We start from the raw sequence: 26,380 nt of genomic DNA on the forward strand, positions 1-26,380 counted from the left end.
GCTGAGAGGTGCTCTATACTAAGTGGTATCTCTTAATGTGTTCAAGGGATCTCTCGGGTTTTCTAGGGTGCTCTAGGGCACAGGGACATGTGTCGTGAGTTAAGGGGCCGGGGGGATTTTTATCCCTTGGGTTGTTTTATGTTTTTTGGCCCCCGAACCCCGAATGAGCTCATATTTACCTCACGAAACATACCCCCTGTGTTCTAGGGAATACCACTTGGAACAAAAACCTTAGAACACCCTATGAGAACACCCTGGGACACCCTAGCTAGAAAATTATTTTTAGTAGGCCCCTACGGGAATTGAGGCATTGGTAATAATGGCTTTATGATTTCACCGGCGAATTTTCTCCCTAACCAACCATGGAGGTATTACCGCCATGAACCAACGGAGTACTGGGTAAATTGACCCATTTTTCTGCAAATCGGTCCCCTTGGCAAGGGGCCTTTCTCTGGGGGGGGGGGGGGGGAGCATCGAGGTTGGCCAGTCAGTCGAAGAAGATTTTGAGACCTGAGACCGTTCCTGACCTATAGGGCTACGTCATCATCGAACCACGCCAGCTCCGCGCCTAGATGCAGTGTAAAAAAATTCCAATCCAATGCATGCCATGTCAATGACTAGCATGGCAAGTAGGAAGGTAAGTTTCTTGCCCCTTTCCTTCAGTAATTTATATACCCTGTACTTATATATGTGCCACAACCACGCCCAGCGCGCTGTAGCTATAAAATTAGGTCACAGAGACGGTAGTTGATAAAGCTTGGAATCAGTGAATCCTTGGAACCAGTGATAAACCTTGGAATCAGTCCTAAAAATGCATAAAAACATGAAATAATGCCATTCGAACCTAACGTGGTTACGAATCAACATTTGGAGCTTATTCTTACATGATCAGATCGGAATTTTATGGTAATTTAGAAATCTGTCGCATATCCGATTCAATAGTCTATATTTTAAAACAACCCAGTTGTACCTCGCCTCCAGTGTACAGTACTGATCTCCCAAATATGGGAAGACACGCCCACCACACACCCATAATATGGACCAATAGCGCTCCGCTTATAAATACGCCACCACCACACGGGGCCTTTTCGATCAGACGAGTTGCCTGGGAAGTTGGGGGCCTGTCATGCATTATGCATGGATAAGGACAGGTTGACGACTATGTCTAGGCCTAATTGTCTATGATTGACTGATATTTTATAACAAACGATGAATAAAAGAAGCCTAGTCATGTATGTTTATTACCGAAGTTTGCGGATGAAAAATTTCCTTCGCCGTGAGCGATTTCTTACATCTTCCAGTACGCATCGAGGGATGCAGAGATCTTTGTGACGTCACCAGTTCTAAGCGGGTTTTTTTATTCACGTGTGTTTGTCCTATGATCTCGTGAATCTAGTACCGAGCATAATACTATATCGTCTATGGAATACAAAACAATCATAAAAACTAATTTTTGCTTCCATTGAAGAGAAATAAAATATTTTAACGCCCACAGCGCATTGCCAATTGATGACGTCATCCTCCACATTAAAAATGTTGGCTTCTGAACGAACTGGCAAATTGCTATCAATAAAGTCAGCTGGGACGAGACTGTCAGTTGGGAGGGTATAAATCGTGGAAGGAACGCACCCGATTTCCCGCGCTATTTCCAGAGTGATTCCATGGTTTACATTGAATATTACAAGGTTTATCAGTGTTTCCAAGGTTTCACTAATTCCATACTTTATCAACTACTCGCTGATGCTGGCCTACGTGGTTTGATAGGGATACACTACCGACGGCCCTATGCATGTATGCTACACACACGTTGGTTACATATTACACAAGGCTTGTCATGCTGCTCATGAGATCTGACATGGTCAAGTGCGGTGCTGGCGAGCATTAGTCATTTTTGTCAGTGATGGATTTACTTCAGCGTACGATTGTTTTCCTGGACTTTGTTGCATACAATGTCTTCAGGCCTTTGGTGAACTTAACTCGGATTGCCATTTTCTTCTAGGCCTATTCTGGATTTCATTGTGTTCGTTTTTAACTCTGGAGTCCCATGCGGACTTCCTCACAGCCAATGACACTGGCAGCAGTCTATTTTTTTTATGGAAGGAATATTATCATGGTCCCAATATTATTAGCCATCGGCGCTGGGTGATGAATGAAACCTCATCATCATCATTATCATTTCCTATGGAAACATGGGCATGGAATGGATTATGGAACTTGGCCCAACTTGGAACTTGGCCCAACCAGGTAAGCATAATGCTGGGGTCTGGGGAAATCATTATGAAAAAATAGGCCTGGCCTAGATCGAGCCCATGATTATGAATTGGCCCCGTGTTTACATAAATGAGACGTGTCATGGTTTTTCGAACTTCCATAACTTTCAAAGTGTGGCACCTACAAAACAAAGAAATACACCAAAACAGAGCAGAAAAAAGCCCGTAGATTTTGTAATCTGCAAGTTAGTAGGCCTATAGGCCTGACTTCTCAAGTGGGTGCAAAAACCACTTTAAGTCCAGACTTGCCGGAATTCAAGGTTCAAAGTTTGCATTTTTTAAGTTTCGATCGTTCTGGAGGCTTCCATTTTGGAAAATTTCAATCGAAAAAAGGTTCATTCGATAGCCCACTGTCTGACAATTGAAACCTGCTGCAAACAACCCTTAAAAAGCTGAGTTACTCATGAGACTTTAAAGAAAAAACTGTCCATATCAAGTGCCGTTTTAGAGCCAACTGTGAACCACGTGTGCGCGACGTGACATCGCTTCACAACAGTGCAGTCTGCAGATCGATAGGACGTTCTGATGTTACGAAGTCAACTTGGTGCAAAGGTACCGGTACTTAGGGTGAACTTTTACATTTTTGGTTATTTTGAGGAATAAATTATAAATATTTGGGTTTTCACCGATTTGGCCTATGACCATCTATAGTCATTGTTTTTAGGAAAACTACAGTTAATTTTGTTGTCCTAAAACGTACTGGCAAAAAGTGAAAATACAGATGAAGTTGGGAACAATACACAAGGATTTCTTTTGGGTAAACAGCCCTGATAAACATGCTTCTCTTTGCGTCATGTTCTTCAGAATTTACAGATTAAAAACATTTCTTTGGTCAACTTGTGAAGTTTACATGAATCTCAAAGGAAGCATACGCATGTAAACCATGGAAACAGTGAAAACTTGGAAAGAGTGTGGAAAATCATGGAAACAGTCAATAGAATCATATTATATTTAGCAAGAAAACACCCCACAATAGCCTGATACACAGTACGCATGTCATTACACATCATTATGAGTGAGTGAGTGAGGTCAGAGTTAGACCTACAGTTCATTCGGAAATGATTTTGCGCTGGGTTTTTGGGGATTTTGATTATATAGAATTTAAAGAGCTGGAGTTCTTTAAAACCGTTCGAATTTCAAAAATTCTCTCTGCATTATAATAGCAGCGATATTTTATTCAAAAAGAATTTTTAAAATATCTAGATTTAAAAAAAAATCGATATTCTGATTAGACTGTACATTTGTTTAGGGTGCTTGTACATTTCGCCATCGTGATGTCGAAATGATGTCATCTCGAGTCATGGACGAAAATTGTAGTTTTTCCCTATTTTTCAGTGGCAAATTGAGCTATGAAGATATTTTTTTCTGCATAGAATACCACCCAAATTACCTAAACTGCTGGGAGATTGTTTTGGATTGTTGAAACAAAAATAATTGAATATGAGACATTTGCAAAATTTGATTTAGCTGACTGTATAACTTATTGTAACAGCCCAAAAATCATCTTCCAACTGGGATTTGAACCCAGAACTTCCCATACCGAAGTCTAATGCTCGACTGCTCGGCGGGCTTGAATGAGCATTGACACTGTTATCAGTAGGCCTATAATTAATTGTGAGCAAAATATATTTTTTCAAGAATTTCTTGATCTGGCCACACAAAATAACAATATTTTAAAACATTTTCTTTTGATATAGACGAGGGGCCCACGTGTGGGAAATGGGACTGAAGCATGTGAAGAGAAGCCCTGTACTGATCTGGAAATGAAATTTTTCAATCCCAGAAAAGGTAAGCACAAGATTTGTTACTAGAACTATTGTAAAACTATTGTGCCACGTTTCCTTCTTCCCGCCAGTTTGTTGCATGTTGGACAGTTTGTCGGCAAACATTTGAAATGGGTGGACTGGGCGACTGACTAGGGCCAGTTGGTTTTATTCAATCATGTCTGGCAACCCAACGCTTCCATTTTTAACCTTCACTTTTGAAAACATGACATTCCTGTGAAGTTACAATGCTCTGTTAATTAGGCAAATTTGGCAGTGTCCTCACGGACCTCATTTGTCACGTCCGATATCTTGATGAAGGCAACTGGCTAGGAGAGAATTGGTACAAGAATGGCCTGTTTCTCCCCACAGATTATGGCCTTCTGCAAAAAAAATGCCAATTATAATCAAATTTGACACATAATTCACCCGGCTCCACCGACAATTGCTAGGTTCATAGATGAGAATGTAAGTTAACCCTTTCACTGCCGGTAGCTTCTAATTTTTAGCTACCTCACCTGCCGGTAGGTTTCTTTGTTTTAACATGATTTTGAGTATGGATATTTCTCCACCCTGTAGAGAGAAAGCCTCTGGAGATAGAGCAAAACAATGTATATAAAAGTTGTTCAGTGTTGCCTAATCTTCAAAATGGGACCATAATTTGCCCTAATTTGCATACCGCCATCTTGAATTTATAATGAGGACGACAATTTTTTTGAAAAAATGGCCAGGGCCATTGTGCTCACCTCATGTGGAGGAAAGATGGATAAAGAGCATGGTCTTGTGTCATGTAGTAGGTCCAAGCAATTACAATATCCCCAAAATGGCCAATTTACAGTACATTCGACCTCTGTGACCTTGAAAAGTAGGTCAAATCAAAGAAGACCCGGGTGACACATTGAATGGTTGTTAGAATTAGATGTACCTATGATATAAAATTGGTGCCAATCGGGCAAGTCATTACTAGGAATAATGGCATTTTGAAGAATTTAGGATTTGGCCCCCTCCCTGGAGGCCAAACGGCAAATCAGATCGCACTAAACTTCGGTACCTGAGATCACCTGACCAAGGGGTACATGTGTACTTAATTTGTGATCAATAGTCATTGCAGTTAAGAAACCTGCCATAGTTACGGCCTGACGGCGAATTTACGCCATTTGACCTCTGTGACCTTGACAAGAAGGTCAAATTAAAAACCTGTGTGACATATACTGTATGGTGGTTAGATGTACCCATGATATCAAATTGGTGGCAATCGGGCAAGAAGTTAAGGAATAATCACATTTTTAAGGTTTTTGGATTTTGCCCCCTGGTGGTCAAGTGGTGAATCATATTGGACCAAACTTCGGTCCCTGAGATCACCTGACTAAGGGGTAAATGTGTACCAAATTTGGTATCAATAGTCATTGCAGTTTAGAAACGTGCCATCGTTACATCCTAACGGCCAATTTACACCATTTGACCTCTGTGACCTTGAAAAGGAGGTCAAATAAAAAACCCGGAGGATATATGATGCACCTTTGCTAGAAGTACCTACCATATTTTTTTCAAAATTTCCCGACTACTATTAAGGGAGATATTGCATATTTTCACTTTTAACGTTTGGCCCCCTGGTGGCCAAACCATGAAACGAATCGGACCGAAACTTGGTCTCCCAGGTGTCATTACATAAGGGTACATGTGTACCAAGTTTCAACTCAATAGCTCTAACAGTTACGAAACGTGCCCTGCTAACGGACGACGGACGACGACGGACGACGACGACGACGACGACGACGACGACGACGACGACGACGACGACGACGACGACGACGACGACGGACGATGGACGCCACGGTATGGGATAAGCTCACCTCTGCTAAGAGGTGAGCTAAAAACTATGTAATTGGCAAAACACAATATACACACTCTCATTATCGCTAATTTGTTCATCATTTACATCAAAGTCAGGATCTAAATCATCATCATCGACGAACTCCTCACCAGAGTGTGAATCGTTCACTTTATCCAGCTCATCAAGGACCTCAGACACAGTCAGTTTCTTCTTGGTCATTTTGGCTTCAAATTACTCGATAAACTTCCAAACATCGAAATATAAAACTCTCCGCCATATTTTGCTGATCCATCTATACTACCGCGCCATCTATCAAACTTTAAGCTAACCACGCTCAATAACGAAATTTCAATGGTTTTATAGTGTATGGATAATTGTCGCAGAAGTGCGCCTTCGGCAGTAAAGGGAATAATATTGATTGTCGCAGAAGTGCGCCTCCGGCAGTGAAAGGGTTAACGATCCCCAAATCATGCAAATCGCTGCATCAGAAGTTCGCAAAAAATATTTTTTTTGCATTTCATGGTAAACTAAGGTGAATGATTCCACGTCAGCCGTGGCTTGATCAATAATTTCAACTTCGTTTCCATTGATTGTACGCCTATCCTTTCTCTAGTGCATAAAAGCTTGCCATGCTGTTGCGTCGAGGATGAAGAGGATTCATAGCGTAGCATGGCCTTATAAGGAATGTCACGTGCCTTTGGCGGGAGCGTGGTTCTGATTCTCGATTGGCGTAAATCTACATGACAATAGTACCGTTGACATCGACTATTGAATCTATTGTAGTTTGTACATCGTATTGTACTGCATGTAGGATTGTGATCAAGTTTAAGGGGCAAAGAGCAAAAGCACACCACATTCCAATACAATTGGATCATTAAAACATTTTCCTCATTTTTTTGGAAGTGGCAATCTCATCTATAGATGTAGGTTGAAAAAGACCTCCCCCCTCTTCCTACCAAGAAATGTCCAAGGTGGCAACATTCTCCTTAGAACCATTTAGTAATATAGGGCGGTGAGGGTAAGGGTAACTGACTCTATGGACTCCGAGAATTGCAGTGAGTCCTGTGTCCCTCTCATACATGTCATACCTTGAAAAAATGAGATTTCATTGGAATCTTGATTTTATGAGGTTTCTCATTGTAAAACCACTTTTTCAGGGTTCTGCAAACCTCAAATAAATCAAGTTTTTAACAACCTTCAAAAAAGGTTATCAATTTCATGAACCTCATTTACTGCCATCCAAAGGAAAATTCTGATTCATTCATTTGATCAGTGAAAACTGATTTCTTTCTTATGAGTAACCCTTGAAAAAATGAGTTTCTAGCAAACCTCACTTTTTTTTAGTTTGACTGGACTGCCTTAGTAAATATCAACACAGGGATAATAATTACTCTCTAATTCAGAATCCTAGCATGAACCCTGTGCCCCCACGCCCCATTTCAATGAAATTCATATCAGATGTTAGTATGGGAAGGGTGCCCTGCAGAAAAAAGCAAAATTTCAGGTCTTTCTGCAGTGTCCCGCTAAAGGGCCAGGTCATGTCAGAAGGAACAAAAAGTGTGTCTTTTTGTATTGAGTTTGTATCAGCTGAAGTTAGCCAAAATAGGTGGGGAATGTACTTTCAATTGGCTTAGGCCTAATCCTTCTTGATGGCTTAAAAATTATACGTATTGACCCCCCCCCCCCCCCCCGTTTTAAAAACCTGGTACTCAACTCTAGTTCATCTTGGCAATGGAAAGCCCAAGCCCAAGTCCACCTACTGTTACGTTTTTTATGTTTCAGGTAGAGGTGTTATTGCTACAGACAGTATTCAACCTGGGCAATTTCTGCTAAGATACAGTGGGGATCTTATCTCTGCTGATGAAGGAGACCGGAGGTGTGAAGAATATAAGGAGCTGCAACTGGGAAATTACTTATATTACTTTTCACACAGTGGCAAGGAATACTGGTAGGGTTGTGCTTTGCATCTGGATTCGTGATGCAGGTTTTTCAATTACATGAAACAGGACGTTATGTTGTAGGCCCAAATTGGGCACCCAAAATGAGAAAAAAAAATGCTTAAGTTTCTCTTTGTCTTAAAAGTCACCAATTTAACTATTTAGAGTCAAAGTCTTTATTGCTTAGGACTAATAGGAGAAAAAAGCCTATAGTTGTAACTGAGTTCAACCATGTCACAAACTACATTCACGGGCAAAAAAGCCCAAATTTATTGGGGACCATTTAAAATAGAGGGTGTAGCCCAAATGCCGTAATTGAAAGGCCTGTGATGTCATGTCATGATGTTTTACTGTACTGGTACTCAGATGTAAGGTCAGGGAAGGCTGAGTATCATCTGGTAAGCCATAGGCCTACATTTTCGAGCATGTGGGATTGAGCCACTAGGCCGTGCTAGTTTAAATAGCAGAAAAAAATGCTATGGCTGCCAAGCTGGCATGGTGGCTCAATCCCACAAGCTGCATATTTGCCAATTCGCCATGTTTTATAGAAACCCGGTTTGATTAACCAAGCCCAGAATATTTGTAAAATTAGTGCCTCCATCCATTCTTCACTAGTTTAATACCGGTTAGGTTGGTCATGTTGATTTATCAAATGAGCAATGAATTAGATGAATCACCTGCTGATAGCATTGAGATGTCTTTTAGTTTGCATAATCTAAAACTTAGCATGTTTTTAGTCAAATGACATGAAAAAGTATGTAAAAAATCCAGGCGACCTCCCTTGACCTTACAGTTACTGTGTACTTGCAGGAAATTCTGTCTCAGGTCAAGTATAATTACGATTTTCAGCCTTTTTACAAAAAAATGGATGTAGCCCAGTGAATGCTTGGAGGTTGGGAGTTGTGGGGCATTATGTATGCCCCATATTTTTGGAATGACTCGCAAGGAAGGTTTCATTGCGGTGGTCTTCACGGTTTCTTCATGTCCACTTAGATATATGGCTCGAGCGCATAGATGTTGGTTTTCTTGTTATTTCAAACTTGGATTGGCTTAGGCCATCTGTCTTGTCATCCTTTTTCATCATGAGTATGATTCTTGCGTCGTCTTTTTTCAGCATCGATGCCACTTCAGAAATATGCCTAGCAAGGCTGGTGAATGATGGAATGCAAAAATGAAGAAAATAATCACTAATGGCAATCCTCATCTCTGTCTTTATGCTACCAAAGAAATCAAGAAAGGGGATGAAGTTTTATATGATTATGGAGAAAAAGAGTTGGAGTGGAGAAAGGTTTGTTCGGTTATTTAATTTTTAGTCTGGGTTGATTGTGGTATACTATGCGACAATAAACCCTGATTATTCTGGTTTGTCATTCATCCATATACCAATGCAATGAATGCAATATTTAGATTGGGTTTCAAAACCAGTTCCATTCATAAATGTTAGTCTAGCCACCAATTTTATCTGAAACATATGTTATATAAGCCAGTATTTTTTTCTGCTTTTAATTGAATGCATCCAGTCAGTTGTTAATAAATTGCTGTGTTGATAGTGTTAAAGATGGTAGGGACTGACATAGGGAATCCCCCTTACTGAGTCATCAAACAGCTGAAAGGGGGAAATGCAGCCAGTGAGAAATGTAGCCATGGTATTACAGCTACACCAAATCTGAATATCCATTTTTCTGCATGGGGCCACAGGGGTAGTGAAAATTATCATCAGAACTGAATAGTTTTTTTTGCCAGAAAAAATGATTTTAAGGCATTTTGTTCTGCCAATAATCACTCCCCAGGCCAGTGCCTTGTTCTAGCATGATTATTACAGGTGCATCCCCATAGATAACATATTTTATAGGAGGTCCTAGTTGAAGCACCAGTTGAATGGACTCATTCTAATTTCAGGAGCCAGAGCAAATCAGAGTGGATGATTTCTGTAAGTAGTGAATTAAATTACCAAACTATCTCCCATGAGATAGCATGACAAAAATGCTTGATGCTATTCCTTTCAGAGGTTGCCAACAACTCTTTAGTACCAAACCTTGCCACAAAAAACAGAGGCCAAAGCCAGGCTGGTGGTTGCCTTACGTAGCTTTTTATGAAATCTGATGGCTGATAGATCCTTTGGATAACCATCATCAATCTAGGCTTAGGGGGTGAAACTGGAACTAAATTGACATTGTAGACAGTGATGTATGCAGCACTAGTTCCATTTCCCATCATTTTTCAATGTTAAGTTGACAATGAGCATCCCATCTTTACCTGCCATATTGTGCCCTGTGCATACATGAAAGGAAATTTGAGGATGTCCAGTTACATTACGAAAATCTAAAAACTTTGTTCTCCTTTATTTGCCATTTGGCAAAAACACTGGTCTGTTACAAGGGCATAATCCCCGCATAATTGATACATAAGTTATTGGTGCAAACTGGGTCAGATAAGAATGGTTTGTTGTATGGCACATTAATCCTATTGTTTTATCTAATAACACTATAACAGCTAGGGCATTTATTAGCTTGAAGTAGGTCAATCTGATATTGAATTTTGCTACCAATTTGGCTGAGGGCTCATTTTCGTAATGCGCATTCAGTTTCACCACTAGTGATGCTCATCAAATGTACTGAATGAATTGCTGACCATAGTTTATGCCATGCGATGGACACATCTGGTACGGTACATGTGGCATTTTTCATTTTCAGGGTATCTGTTTCTGGTTCAGCTCAATCACGACCTTTGTGTTGGCCAACAACAGGCAGCTGAAGGGGTTGAACAGGTGAGTGACCACACATACTCCCTCTAAGCACTGGAGTGTTAGTCTTAGATCTTGCAATCACATGGCGTCCGTCGTCGTCGTCCGTTAGCTTGGCACGTTTCGTAACCACTGGAGGGATTGACTTGAAACTTCATACATATGTTCCCCTTGGTCAAATCTCCCCACATATCATATTTTCGGACCGATCCAATTCTCTGGTTGGCCACAAGGGTGTGCAATGTAAAAACAGAAAAAGTGCAATAACTCTCAAACGAATGGTTGTAACCTGATCAAATTTTTATGGTATGTGTATCTAGAGAGGACACATGACATATCAAACATGTTTTTGATTGACCTACTTTTCAAGGTCACAGAGGTCAAAAGTTCAAGACATCACTGTCCGAGGTCAGAGTTCAAGTGTTCTAATCTTGTGTGTGCATGTATCTAAGTTGACTCTAACATGTCATTAAATTTGAGGCTGATCAGACATCCAATATGGCTACCAGACGGCCATCATGAAAATTTGACTTCATCCAGTAACTCACTAATTAAGTCAGAATGTTCTTGGCTTGTGTGAGCATGTATCTAAGTACCTCCTACCATGTCGTCTAATTTTGGCCTGATTGGATACAAAAAATGGCTGCAAGGTGGTCATCTTGAAAATTGGACTTGGTCCTATTACTCACTTATTATACATGCCAGAATGTTCTGGGCTTGTGTGAGCATGTATCAAAGTACCCTCTACCGTGTGACCAAACTTTGACCAGATTGGATATCCAATATGGCCACCAGGAGGCCATCTTGTATATTTGACTTGGTCCTCTAGAAAATTCCACCATGTCCCCAACTCGGGCATTCCAACTGTGTCAATTTTCTCGAGGTAAGCACATGGTCCATTTCATAAGCTCAGCTGGCAGAGCTGGTAAAATGGTTCAAATGACATCGGATGTCCTTGGCATCCATCCACTCGTCAACATGGGGTGGATGTTTTGTCATCTGGAGAGCTGTGAACCTCAAATTTAGTGGAGAGTAGCCCTTAATTAGGAGCTCTGATGGGAAACCAGAAATCAGTCCTGATCAGACCAGTTTTCACTAGTAGGGGGCACTTTAGGCGTAATATTTCTAAAATTTGCTAAAAAACAGAGGGACGTCAGATTCATTTTTCTACTAGTGAATCATGGATATCCCTGCTCCAATGGAACTTTTGATGTATGGAGTATTTTGATTAACCCTTTTGGGACTGAATTACCTCAGAAATGAGGGATTTTTGCATAGGATTTGTCACATTTTAGAAAGTCGGCAGGTGCTATGCAGGTTGCAGCCCAATACTGTGGGGTTTTTGAAATACCCCTTAATTCCCAGCTGATAGTCTACTTATCACAGCAAGGAAAAAAATCACATACCGGTACATGTAACAGCATAGTTTCAAAATGACTGTCAGCCCCTCAGTATGTTGACAGGCGCTGTTTAAAGTTCTCAAACTTCTTGAACTCATCAGCCCCAACGAGAGGTATGTGTCCCAAAACTAATCTCCATCCCATATCTAACTATTTGTTTTGTTATCGTACTCCTTTTTGTAATTACAGGCAGTACTTTTTACAAGAAGGACATTGACTCTGATACTTGATGATATAGAGGCAACACCTCAATTTTTACTTGGCCTTAAAGAATTAGACCCTAAACTTTTGCAAACATTGGACAAGGTGAGTCATGACATTACAGTCGCAAGTATTCTGTTCTCCGAGTCTTGTTTCTTTTCCCTGGTCATAGTCTAGCATCAATGGTGCAAGGTTCGAAATTACTTTTTAGCTCACCTCTTAGCAGAGGTGAGCTTATCCCATACCGTGGCGTCCGTCGTCCGTCGTCGTCGTCGTCGTCGTCGTCGTCGTCGTCGTCGTCCGTCGTCGTCCGTCGTCCGTTAGCAGGGCACGTTTCGTAACTGTTAGAGCTATTGAGTTGAAACTTGGTACACATGTACCCTTATGTAATGACACCTTGGAGACCAAGTTTCGGTCCGATTCGTTTCATGGTTTGGCCACCAGGGGGCCAAACGTTAAAAGTGAAAATATGCAATATCTCCCTTAATAGTAGTCGGGAAATTTTGAAAAAAATATGGTAGGTACTTCTAGCAAAGGTGCATCATATATCCTCCGGGTTTTTGATTTGACCTCCTTTTCAAGGTCACAGAGGTCAAATGGTGTAAATTGGCCATTGGGATGTAACGATGGCACGTTTCTAAACTGCAATGACTATTGATACCAAATTTGGTACAGATTTACCCCTTAGTCAGGTGATCTCAGGGACCGAAGTTTGGTCCAATATGATTCACCACTTGACCACCAGGTGGCAAAATCCAAAAACCTTAAAAATGTGATTATTCCTTAACTTCTTGCCCGATTGCCACCAATTTGATATCATGGGTACATCTAACCACCATACAGTATATGTCACACAGGTTTTTAATTTGACCTTCTTGTCAAGGTCACAGAGGTCAAATGGCGTAAATTCGCCGTCAGGCCGTAACTATGGCACGTTTCTTAACTGCAATGACTATTGATCACAAATTAAGTACACATGTACCCCTTGGTCAGGTGATCGCAGGTACCGAAGTTTGGTGCGATCTGATTTGCCGTTTGGCCTCCAGGGAGGGGGGCCAAATCCTAAATTCTTCAAAATGCCATTATTTCTAGTAATGACTTGCCCGATTGGCACCAATTTTATATCACAGGTACATGTAGTTCTAACAACCATTCAATGTGTCACCCGGGTCTTCTTTGATTTGACCTACTTTTCAAGGTCACATAGGTCGAATGTACTGTAAATTGGCCATTTTGGGGAAATTGTAATTGCTTGGACCTACATCAAACCTAACACTACATGACACAATACCATGCTCTTTATCCATCTTTCCTCCACATGAGGTGAGCACAATGGCCTTGGCCATTTCATTCCAACCATGCAGCAATTTTGCATTTTAAAATCTAAATCAATGACGCCATATCAAAATTTTGTTTAGCAATTCTAATAGAACTTTGATTACTGTATTTGTCAATCAACTATTGCCTTTGGGTAGGAATTCCTGAAATTTATTTCGAACCATATAGATGTGAATTTGCCTTTGAGTTCATTCACCACTCAACTAATCTTGTTTGTGAGTAGAGGAAGGCTGCTTTTGAAAATGAGCTTGCATGCTAATCCTTTCTTTTACAGTGTGCGTCCAGTTGTGATGAGGAAATAAGGATGAAAGCCAAAGGCCTTCTTACCAAATTCAAACTTGGGGATAGACCTGGCAATGTTAAGAAAGGTAAGATTGTGAATTGTTATTAAATGAAGGCTCTTGAGTTAGTCATATAATAATAAAACTGCCCGAATGGGTGATCCGAGTCACTAGATCGCACGAGGTCATGTTCTCCGGCAATGACTTTTTGTTGCCGGAGAACATGATCTCGTGCGAGCTGTTGACCACAGGAAAATTGAAGGATGAAAATGGGCGCCTATTGATAACTCTGATGGATATCCTGCTGCAAGATTTCCACCTTTCTTTCAAAGGTAATAATGAGAAGATATTTCTTAAAAGATTTGCTTGAAGAACTTTCAAAACCAGTCAGAGAGGTAGTCTCAGTATGCACTAACAGTAACTAATGGTTGTGATGTGTTGTCCACTGCCTCTATCAAAGATATTGAGAATAGAGCTGAGTGCCTAATACAGCATTATTAGCACTTTAGACAAATTGGGCAAATTTGGTGCTATGTAGGAGGAAACCGGAGTCCTCAGAGTAAACCTACACTGTCAAAGAGAATCGCCCTTTCTATCACATGAGGCCTGATGTCGGACTGTGATTCGAACCAGCCAACTCGGTGGTAACAGGCGTGGATCTTGCCACTGCGCCACTTCCTCTGGTCTGGATATTTTGTAATTATGAGCACCACCTATCTCAGAGGAAGGTTTGCCCCCATTGTCACTTACAGCGGCTTTCAAGTAAACTTTGGTATTTGTTTTAACCGTAACAGTCTGATCCTTGTCCTCTTGTCGGATATAGTCTTCCGTGGTGTTCATCAAATTTGCCAAGCAAATTTCCAATTCTAGTTTTTGAATTGACTGCTTTCAGGAAAGTCGCAACTCCTGTCTGACGGAAGTAAAAGTGCTATGACCGAGTCTGATCAGCCAGGGAAAGAAAATGTCCGGCCAATTAATCAGGAGGATGTGACTGAAACATCGGATATACACCGAACCAAAGGTAATTTAAAAAAAAACTTGCACAGAATTTGATGAAAGGTAACTTGTGTAGTGTTGTCAGCACGTAGCGCCATTTGGCTGTTGCAGTCCCTCAAAAGTCACAAAACAGATCCACTGCATGGATTATGATCACTGATTAAAGAAAACCACTGAAACCCATTGCAAACAGCACAAAGTGAAAATAAAATCCATGTTCAAGTTGATAAACTTGAGAAAAGCAGGCTTTGAATTTGGAACAATAGACATTAATTCTGGGACTGTATTCACGAAGCCCTCTTAACTATACGCAATGCGTAAACTATTGTCCACTTGCAGGTTTCCTTTTGTTCATTCCCGGCCTAACAATAGCTTACGTACTGTGTAAAGTTAAGAACTCAAGGCTTTGTGAATATGGCCCCTGATTTCTAACTGAACAATGCACACTAATGCAAGAAATTATAGAAAAAAATCAGAAAACAATGAAGAAAATGTGATAATAGCATATATAGTATCACCCCAATTACGGGGTACTTTTAAGAATGAAACCTTTCTTGTGGGTCATTTAAAAAATATGGGGCATATATAATGCCCCACTATTACATGCACCTGACCTAATTACCCTTCAAATCCACCAGTGTTTTGTCTAAATACCTTCATGGAATTAAGATAATTGGATACTTCTTGAATGCCTTTAGTCATACTCGCAGGTATTTTGGACCTCTGTTCAGTTTAAAGGGGGTATTTGCCCCATGAGTCACCTGTAGGCTAGATTACAGGTTCCCCTCATTACTTGATACTTTCAGACCTTTCCTCAATTTTTGTTTTCATTCCAGCATTCAGAGGTCGACAATCTCTTAAAACCTTCGGTGTCCGAATTTCTTTTGAGTTTTCCCAATGTGACTGGAATTCACCTATTTTTGTCAAATTTTGATGGCTTGCAAAAAAATAGAAAGGACAAAGATTTTTTTTTCTGGAAACTAATCAGGCAATAAAGGTCATGAATTGTCACAAAAGTAAAATGCAGGCAAACGTTTCCCAGATAACAATCTGCCCCTTATTTCTATATGCCCTACATGAAAGGTTTGATTGGTGAAACTGAAAATATCCCGTACATGATTATCATGCTACACGTACTTCCGAGTATGAGTGTGCAGACCTCTCATTTAAAGGAAAATAGTCAGCTGACTCTCTAAGGAAGTTGCCTTTTCAGGGGCATACCACGCTCTGCATTGCTTATGTCATAGGGTCGGATGAGGCTCAGTTACAATTACATTATTATACCCACGCCTTAATAAAGTAAGATGTATCTTGTCATGAGCCGTGCCATGTGCAGAATTGTGGGGCATTATATTCATATGCCCAATATATTTGAATGCCCAACAAGGAGGGTTTCATTGGTAAATATACCCCATACTTGGGTGATGTGTTATAGGTATCATGAGTGTGCATATTGTGTCAGTGTCATAGTCTTTCATTTAAAAGAAAATGGACCGACTGATTTTTTAGCTCAGCTGGCGAAGTCAGCAGAGCTGGTACTAGTAAAATGGCTCAAATGGCTTATGTGTGTGGCGTCAACATGGGGTGGAGAGGTAGCCCCTGGGGGTCTCTAATAGGAAACCGAAATTCCGCTGAATTGAGTGCCCTAATTTGCCACCAGGTGGTGCTCAAATTCACGGCCCTAATTCAAACTCTTTTGGCCATATCTTGCAAATGCTGCTATCTAGAACCATAATGACTTTTGATTATTGATCTGCCCATGTCCCTGCATCATATGATACGTGATTTTTTTTCTTGACGCAGTTTCCTTTTTCAAATTTTTTGAATTCCCGCTTTTTTGCATTTCCTTTGCTTGACTTGGGGTATAGTCGGGCAGGTGGCTGCCAAATGTGTGTCCCAGTTTCTCAATAACAACTAGGGTATATGTTCATCTAGTGGTTATGTATCAGTGCCTTGTCAAGGTTTCGTTGTTTCAACTTGGAGTAAAGCCAATAGGGGGCAGAATGCAAAAACACAAAACGTGATAAGTCTGTTGCAGCTTCCCAAAATTCAGTGGAATGTGGATCTCTTAACGAGACATAACATGTAAAGTGTGTATTTTGTCCTTGACAAAATTTTCAAAGTCACCGAGGTCAAAGTGTGTTCAAAATAACAATATATAATTTTTTTTATAACCAAGTTCACTTAACTGGTGTTGACTCAACATCCCTCATCCAATATGGCTACTAGCCTTAGGCCATCTTAAATAGCTTCTGCTCATTTCCAACAAATATATGTTACGGTTATTTCCTGTAGTGTAGATGCACACATGGAGCAAGGCAGGCTGGGGTATCTCCATAATTGCTCACAATCATTGACAATGTCTAGATTGAAGGTATAACAAAAAGTACGGTATATTGTCTTGTTTATATGATTGCAGTGACATTATCAGAACAGAGTGATACTTCTCATAGGAGTAATGGAAATGGGGATCGTGCAGTAGGAAAGCAGCCTCATATTACATGTTATCATGATGAAGAAGTCACAGAGGAACTTCAAGGCAATTCATCTGAGGACAATGCCAAAGAAACCGTCATCTTGGTAACACAGGAGGATAGTGATCCACATTGTGTCGGAGTGGGTGGCGCGAACTATGAGAGGTATTCACAAACTTACCAATCAGTGGGAAGAGTTCCACTACACAGCACCATTGAACATATTTTTGATGATTCAAATAATGTTGAAAATGATGGTGATAAGACTGAGGCATTGGTACCACTCACTAGGCCTACTATCTGTGTAGACATTGAAATTGATATGCAAGATGTAACTGATAGTAATTTTCCTGTATCACCAGTTTCATTCAGCACACCAAAAGCAATGAAACAGAAATGCCCCCATCAAAGTGCAAACAGTTCTCATGAAAATGTTCCTGTTCAAAACTATTATTTGAGCCAGAAACATAGATGTTTACATGCAGTGTTTGTGAGTACAGCTTAAGTGGTTGTGGGGCATTATGTATGCCCCATAGTTTTGAAATGTCCCGCAAGAAAGGTTTGATTCTTAGAAGTACCCTGTAATTGGGATGGGCTATTTTAATTAGGAATGTACACAAAGTATACAATTTCTTTATTTTTGGAAATATTTTAATCACACATGTTGGCAGATGTAAGAGGGAAATGTGGGTTGTAGTAAAGAACTGTACGAGTTTCAAAGAGCACATCATATCAATATTACCTTGATCATTTTGTAGTTCTATATTTTAATCAAATCTGTTTTATGTTTTACTCTTTAAATAAAAGAATACTTAAGTCAATTCTGATTCTCTATTTTGATTTCTTATAACATGTCCTTTTGATGTGTTGATTTGTAGTTTCCTTTGAGGATTATCAAAGAGAGAATTTTAAGCCAGGCAAAGCATGGTGAAGGAACTCTCAATATTACCATATTCCTATAAACAGCAGGACATCGTTTTAGCTCAGTCCTCACCAACCCCTGCTGAATGTACACGTATGTTTGAAAGGCTGTTATTGTCCGTACAGCCTATAGGAAAAGCAGGTGTTTGTTGGTCCAGGAGAGAGATGACGTTTCTGTCTCGGTCTACTGTTTCAGTGAGATAAAAGGCATCTTGGTGATGTTGTCCAAGTAATATGAACAAGGAACTACAATAAGATAACAATGGACAGAGCCTGGAGACAGTAAAGTGAATGGACAAATGTTGATATTTTTAGTATAATATCATTAATTTGCGAGAGTAAAGAACCTTAATAAACAAATCAATGGGACTAAGAGTAACTTCTACCATTGTGAGGGTCTTCTACAAAAGGTTTCGTTAAAGTTAAAAACTTTTGGACATGACAGAATAAAATGGATTTCATCCTCTACCAAGTTACACTGGAAAGGGCACAGCCTAACCATCATCTTCGAAAAGATAATTCCAGGGTGGTCTATCAAAAACTACCTAATTTGTTTTCCCGCTAAAAAAAGTTCCTAATAATATTGCTCCATTATGCTCTGCTGATATTGAGTAGATGCCCAGCACCGGATATAAATCGTTGTGGCCTATACTCGGCGATAAAATCAGTGGTGACGCAAAGACAGTATGCAAGAGATTTTGGAAGGGGACAATGTGCCGACCAGACGGACTATGGAGCGCCTGCAAGGGCGGATCCAGTTTTCCGTGACCAGACAGCCTAATTAACGGCATACCTTCATGACCATAATCTTTGTAAAAGACTAGTAAGCCTCTTTCAGACCCCCCCCCCCCCCCCCCCCCGAGTCATTTTGGAAACTCGGGCCGAAACTCATCCTACCAATTAAGTCTTCTCGACCACGTGTTCTTCTGCGGTCGGGTCGCGCCTAATTATATTAAAATTTTTGTACATCATGGATTACTTTCCACAACACTGGAACATGGTCAGGTCACTGTCAGAAAAAGTTTTGAAGTTCGTCACTATTTTTCCAAGGAAAAAAGCAAGCTCGTAGGAGCAGGGGGCAGCTGCCCCCCCCCCCCATATTTGGCTTGTCAGTGTTGTGAAAATGAGAGTGCTGAAATGTCGGTAAAACGCATCTGCGGTCTTTAAATTTCAATTTTTTCCGGGGACAGTGATCAGACCCCCTCCCCCCCGCTGGCGGTTCACCTATACATCCCCACCCTGAGCCGGACCTTTAAACAGTGAATGTTTTATTGAAGAACCCACCTCAGCCCCCTCCCATCCCAAGTCGTTCCTACGGCCCTGAAACATCCTAAAATCAACTGAATCTTGCAATTTTTGATGTTCTCAAATACCGGAAAACCCATCTCGACCGCCCCCTGCTGAAATTCCTGGATCCACCCCTGCGCCTGATACCTAAGTTTAAGGAGACTGGGAGTGTTGGAGACAATAATATTGGTCGACCATTTCAGAGGTTACTAAGGAACATTCCGGCAGACATGATTGCAAGAGTCTGTTCGTGTTGCTGCCCTGGATATAGCACATTAATATCAATCATTGAAATTTGACTACCTAAAAAGTTTCTAATTTCTGCAAAATGGTGATCCTTATGAAAGAATTTGGTGAAAGAAAATTGGAAATATCTTAATTGTATCAAAATTGAGATGGAAAGTAAAATAGGTCGTTTTTTGATGGACATAATTATGGGGTATATAGGGACACAACCTTAAAAGAATAATTAATAGTGTGACCCCAGGTGGCAGCAGTATACAGTAAAATTCTCTCAAACAGATTGTCAAAACAAGCCCAATTACGGTGGTGGAAAATTGCAGGGCATATAGTAGTGGGAAATTGGTGGGCATATATATTGTATATATGTTGTTGGACATATAAATGAGTGGGGTATATATAATATATATAATATATACAACCTCTGTATGTAGGTTTGATTTTCATGCGGGATTTCTAGGTCTCATTTCAATACCCCATAATTGGCACTGTACGCCTATATATATATATATACAAAATAAACATGGGAGTAGAGTAAGAAGTCAGCAAATATGAACAGTACAAAAAGATAAGGAATATGGATGGCAATGATTAGACTTAACCAGTAAGATATTGGAGAATTATACATATACAATGATTGTAATCACAAGTTGTAATCATAAGAAATGAAAGTATAAAAGTTATGTAGTAGAGAGATATTATGATGGTATTTTCTTCCAGTGCACTGATCTCTTGTAGAGGAGTGGTGATGACAGGTGGTGGTACATGTGCGAATGGTAGAGTTGGCATGGCTTGAATCCTGGCACTTGATGTTAACTTTATATCCTTCTTGTCAGGGCTATCCTTGGAAGTAATTGTGGAGTGCGTCAAAACAGCAAAACTCATTGCAGTTGTAATAGAAGTGATCTCCATTTTCTGTCTCTGTCGGATCTGACAAAAAATTTTCTGGAACATCCTTCACCTCCCTCTGCTGCGATTATCAACGAGTTCTTTAAACTGCGTAACTCTATATTGTCCTGATTTCCATTATTATGTTTTTGTCTTTAAATATTTGTGATCTTATTTTGTATACCCTGTAACTTTATATTGTATATCTTGTAATCATTTTATGTTACCGTTGGCCCCTAGTGGGCGTTTTATAGTCTGGGCTCCTGACCTCACTCTCGCTGTCGTAGGTCAGGCAATAAAAAAAATCTATAAATAGATAGCTTAAACCACCATTTCCACAAAAATTCTTATGCCTAAATTTTTTTAATATTATGAAAAACCTATCCTGCAAAAACCAACGCAATCGGTCAAGGTTTAGCGTCCCAAATCGTACTTTTGCGAAAATGACAATATCGCTAAAAGTGACGTCATTATATGGGGAAACCCCTTTGTCTGAAACATGAATAACCGTAATCGCGCATTTTAAGAGTAATTCCGGTATTTCTACAGTGTAGAATGATGTGTTCAATAATAGTGCATAATCCTAGAACAGATACAGCGCTCAATTCGACCGTAAAACGATAATTGGCTCGGGAAATTACAACAATGGCTGAATCTAAAAATAACACTCCTCTTTTCTGCCGTGTTATTTGTAGACGGTTGTTGTTACCTGACCCGATCCTAACCCTACCAAAAGCCCGGAGATTGAGGTCAGAGAACCAGACTATTTAGCGTTTTAGAGTAATAAAGAATTTGAATTTGAATTTGAATTTTTCCACCGCTGTACCTTATTATCATAATTATGCCCACGTGATTAGCTGCTCGGTATTGACGAGCAAGTGACAGTCCTCATTTGCATGTACATTAATGTCATTATTATGGCTGACGCGATCCTGTAAAGTTGTGCGTAATTTCTAATTTCTCGGCAAATACTTGATTGGTTTCGTTGAAATTTGAGAGTATTACAGATTAGATTACTGCTTACCTTGGGTCTTCGTAGTTTCTTCATACATCATCGATAAAGACACGTAGCTTTGTGAAGAAACTCACCATACTGCTCGCTGGCCAGCACAACATTCCTGCATGCTACGTATACACGCTCATCAATTTTGAGCTCCCAATTAATAATTTTATTCATTTCGCATTTTACATGAGACGAAGGACTTAATGAACAAGATAACGAACTTTAATGAAAACTTAAGTTTTATTACAATAGGACAAATACTGGCAACGCAATTTGCATTTCAATTCAACAACTGCCGAGCATCCTAGGGCTAAAACTATCTTCATTCATAGTCAATCTCGCCATTTAGCTAAACGGACCTGAAACAAATCGATTCAGCGTCTACACTTTTACTCCGATTTGTCTCAAAATTGGTGACAAAGAGGCTGAATGTACTGCAAACAATTCCTCGGAACCAAATTTTAAAAAAAATTATTTTAAAGATATTTTTTAGTGTAAAATGCCCGTTGCTAGGCATGGTTGCTAGGCACATGCTGCCACAAACATAATGACAGAACCTGACAATAAGGGTCTGCTCTCGCGACGACCAATATGACTAGCAAATTACCCGTGTTACGGGCATGTTAAGGTGGGATAATTCAAGAACAACAAACTACTGGCCTACACCGCTATTACCCCTTCCCTACCCCTCCGGCTGGTGGAGAGAACTTTTGACACCCCCACCCCTCTCTAAACTGGCGGAAAGCTGTTTTGTCAGCCTCCCCGTGCCATGCTAATAATGCCACATTTTACCTGTTGGGAGAATGAAGTGATCAGAACTTAAAACCCTTATTGGGGGCATACACATGTAGCTAGCTTTTTGGTCGGGGGGGGGGGGGGGGAAAAGGTTCTCTGGAGAGGCAAAATGATCCTTTTTGACATTTTTCGGCCAAAATCATGTTTTTTTTGCTGAAAACCTAGGGTAACCCACAGGCTCTGTTGGTATGAAGTGTCACAGCCTACGCATGGTCCATCTCCAGAAGGAAAGAAATGTAATGCAATGGTAAACTGTATTTCATGAGGCTGTAAAATTGTCATTTCAGAATCGATTCGATGGATACTGATGTTGTTCTGGAAGCTGGTGGTAGTGCGGTGCAGCCAGTGTCGGTGCAAATGGATGACAGAAGCAGAACCTCCACGCCAGAACCTCTCAAAAGCTTTCTCGCAAAGGTGTTCCCGAGCTTTGGTGAAGATGAGATAGGCAAAGTGAAACTAGAACTTGATCAACTTGGTTGTTATGAGCCATCAGACCTACAGTACGCTACCGAGGGCGACCTCAAGTTCTTAAAGCCCCTACAGAAAAGGAGACTCCTAAGTGCTGCGAATGAGTGTTAGTATTTATACCATAGCTTATACCTGCAAGCAGTCAAGAACCATGTACATGTTGTAATGTTGTTGTCAATTGAAATAGCTTAAATCAGATTATCATGGAGATCTTCCCTTACTGTTATTTGTGGATTCAGACTGGTGTGTACTGACTCCAACAAAAGTTGATTACTTAGAAATACAATCCATCCTTATCCACTGGGGTCACGCAAATCATGCCTTCCCATATTTGTGTGAAGCTGGTTTCATGAATGAACAAATGAAGCGCTTCGAAGCAGAGTGGGCTAACCCACATTCATTTTTTGTCCAAGTCATTTTGTTGAAGTCATTTGATGATATAAAAAACTGCCAGGGTGTTTTATGATTATTGTTGTTATTCTGTAAAACATTGTACATAGAAATCAGATATTGCGGATTAGTCTCCTCTGTCAAGTACAAAGGTATACAAAAATTGTCCCATAATGGGCTTGACTGAAATTTTTAAGGTTTGGAGTTAGCCAACTCTGCTTCTAGGCTGTTCAAGTGTTATTCTAGAACTATGAAGTGGCATCATTATTCTCTTTCCAGGTTGTGGTACAACTGCTGCAGAAAGAAGTACACTTAGCCTGCCCTCCTCGATTTCCAGTGTATCTGCCAATGCTGTCGATGTAGTTCCAGAAACAGACATAGAAGATTGTTCCCCCGAGTTCTGCATTCCATGGAGCAAGTTCCCAAAGGCACTAATGACAAACTGCAAACGCGGCATGAGGCCAACACCAAGTGAGAGACGCGATCTTATAGGTTTAATCGGTGGTGACATGATGGCACTGGGCTGTACGAAACGTGCGACCATTAAACGAGTTGCGAAGGATATTGTCGCGAAGTACCCTGAATCGTTAGAGGATAAAAACACGGACGGGAGGAGACTGGGTAATGGGTATCAGTCGCTCTTTACAAAGTTGGAAAATAAGATCTACAATGAAGGTCAGAAAAAGAGACGGCTACAGAGACAAAGTGAACTAAAAACAGGAGAGGCACCCAAACGTAAGGCCCAAGATGATGACAATAAAGGTCGCTATGGTTGCATTGAACACCAGTGGAAGCCAAAGATGCCTGAAGGAGAGACAATCCAAACGCAAGAAGAGAAGTAGGGTACGTTAAAAAGCTTTGGTTCTGAATATGACTCCGAAGAAGTCGCCCGCCTGATGAGTGAAACCTACTTCCTGCAACGGAAGAATATATGTGAGAACTTAACGGTGAAAGAACTGATGGAAGAGTGCCCATTCCTTTTCAAGTACGAATGTCTTTCAGTACACTTCGAACATCTAACGGGGATTAAGATTGATTCGGCATTTGAAGAATCGCTCGTTGCCCGCAATAAGGGTTTCAGAATTTGGGAATTCCTGAGCTCACCTGTAAAACCAACATCCTTCTTGTTTGGTTGATCTTTAAACAGCCGGACAACAGGATTCGTCTATATGCTTCTTTATTGGATCAGTCTTGTTGTACATAGATTATTGTGGACCTCGTCTACTCTGGTCTATCCTGACCTCTGATCTCTGTCTGTTAGAACTAGGAATCAAGCTAGAATTTATATCATTTTGTGTTTTGTTTTAGGTTACTAATGACATGAATGACCAAAATAAGGAACTCAATTCAGAGAATTGAGTGGGCGAATACGCCAAACATTCTGTAGTCATGGGGTTGTTTCTAAGAGAGACTAGCTTTAAGTCCTAGCAATCATCAACATTCTGTTAGTCATATGTATCGAACCACAACATACACCTACAACTTCTAGGAACTTGACCAGTGACGCACGGGTAAAGCTAAGTCCAGCCGGAAGTTTGGCAAGACTTTGGTCACCCATGTTGTGGTAACAACGTGGTTATATCGACGATCCCCATACGTAATACCAACATGGAATGCCTAATCCAGTTCCTTGTTGTAGAAATACAAGCCTAGCAGTGGTTCTAACATAGGGCTAACAACACAATTAATAATGACAATTTAACTAAATTAAATACAACCAAATATACCCTTGGTATCACCTGCATCTGGTTTGAAGAAATTGGACAAACTGAAAACTTGGATTTCACTGGTGAAGGATGAGGTAAAAGCAACAAAGAATATACAACCACAGTGCCAGGCGGTGGTACTCATGCTTATGCATTACTTTGAAGAAGATGAGGGTGTACTCTTCCGCTTCTATGGGGTAAGTGATATTCTTGAATTTGTTATGTCTGACTCCATAGTCAGCCTAGGACATACATAGGCTATGTGTTCTGTAACTGCTCCACCAGGCCATCCATACACTGCAGGCGAAAATCCTGTGCCTAACTTCTATGACCCAGCCCCTGGTAAGCGAAAGTCATAAAATTATGTTCACCAGCCCATATTCGTGTAGGATACTTGGATGGAAAAGGTCAACCATGGTCTGGCCGGCAAATGTCAACACTGCTAGTATTTGGTTTCTGACATTTTCCTTTAAAAAGTGTAAAGCAAGAAAATTAGCCATATTGAATTACTTTACTTCCAGGTCACTGGTAATAGACAGGCAGTCGAAAAAGATGAAGAAAAACCCCAGACACCATTTATTGCAGTCATTGATAAGTGTGGATAAACCATGATTTAAATTTATATAGTCTCAGTCTATTACAATCCACTATAAACTATAGACTATCCACTATAGACTCGCAAGCCAGTCGGTGACCTCACTCCGTCCGGCAATCTGGGTTCCCCACGAGACTGGCAAAGTGAGCATTCACCTCGGCTTGAATCACAGCAACCACAACTCTGGTATAGTGCCGGCTATGCCGTTGAGAAAATCAAATACCGCTCCTTGAATAGCCAGCCTTTTCATTGGCTCAAAAAAAGTGTTGTGGTTGTCGTGATTTGAGCTGTGGTGAATTCTGCTCGCTTTGCCGAACGGCAGACGGAGCAAAGACCCAGACTGGGCATCCGGAACTAAGGCCAACACTTGGCACTAACGATCGAGCTTGTGCCCTGAATAGACCCGCAAGCTTCCAGCGGGATTACCGGCTGTTCTCTTAAAATCACAACACCCACGCGGTTTAATGATAAAATGTGTACATGTACCATTTGTTGCCTCAACCACATTTCAAGTGAATATACTGTAAACTGCTCCCTTTGCTCAATAAGTCATATTCTGTACATTGCTTGTCTCAATTGACACTTATATGGTTCTTTTGAGATATTTCTCGAGGTTTTTCTCCGATTGCGAGGGGAGGAGGAATGCTCATCTCAAGCTAGTGCAATTACAGGGAATTCCGCAGCTGCGTCCCAAGTTTTTTCCTATATCAGCCAATAAAAGCGAGTTTTACAAAATGCTTTTGTTTTCCATAGTAACTGAGTTCCAAGGAAAATATGTAAGAACTGTTTTGATTGGGCATAGTAGATTTGTCCGCCTCATCCCACGAATAACCTTCGGGTTACTCCAGGC

At 40.6% G+C, this 26,380-nt stretch overlaps 1 protein-coding gene across 2 annotated transcripts; it reads left to right on the plus strand.

The window, feature by feature from the left end:
* The first annotated feature begins 617 nt into the window (after positions 1-617).
* On the plus strand, positions 618-18,012 carry LOC135497081 (uncharacterized). Of its 2 annotated transcripts, none has more exons than XM_064786790.1 (10): positions 618-637; positions 3,968-4,058; positions 7,650-7,815; positions 8,919-9,092; positions 9,704-9,734; positions 10,498-10,571; positions 12,137-12,253; positions 13,761-13,854; positions 14,660-14,788; positions 17,183-18,012. In XM_064786790.1, exons 4-10 carry the CDS (start codon positions 8,976-8,978, stop codon positions 17,740-17,742), a joined length of 1,122 nt encoding a protein of 373 aa, XP_064642860.1. In that variant the 5' UTR covers positions 618-637; positions 3,968-4,058; positions 7,650-7,815; positions 8,919-8,975; the 3' UTR covers positions 17,743-18,012. The 2 variants fall into 2 exon arrangements, with proteins under 2 accessions (XP_064642860.1, XP_064642859.1); XM_064786789.1 differs by lacking the exon at positions 618-637 and adding an exon at positions 1,501-2,244.
* The last annotated feature ends 8,368 nt before the right edge of the window (positions 18,013-26,380 follow it).

Source organism: Lineus longissimus, chromosome 12, assembly GCF_910592395.1.
Source record: "Lineus longissimus chromosome 12, tnLinLong1.2, whole genome shotgun sequence".
Lineage (NCBI taxonomy): Eukaryota > Metazoa > Nemertea > Pilidiophora > Heteronemertea > Lineidae > Lineus > Lineus longissimus.

What these genes read in the sequence shown, in the direction of transcription:
- LOC135497081 (XM_064786790.1), top strand. Translation starts at nt 8,976, where the DNA reads ATGAAGAAAATAATCACTAATGGCAATCCTCATCTCTGTCTTTATGCT. An exon ending in CAGCTGAAGGGGTTGAACAG is followed by an intron (nt 10,572 to 12,136) that starts GTGAGTGACCAC and finishes TTGTAATTACAG; the next exon opens with GCAGTACTTTTTACAAGAAG. An exon ending in ACCTGGCAATGTTAAGAAAG is followed by an intron (nt 13,855 to 14,659) that starts GTAAGATTGTGA and finishes GACTGCTTTCAG; the next exon opens with GAAAGTCGCAACTCCTGTCT.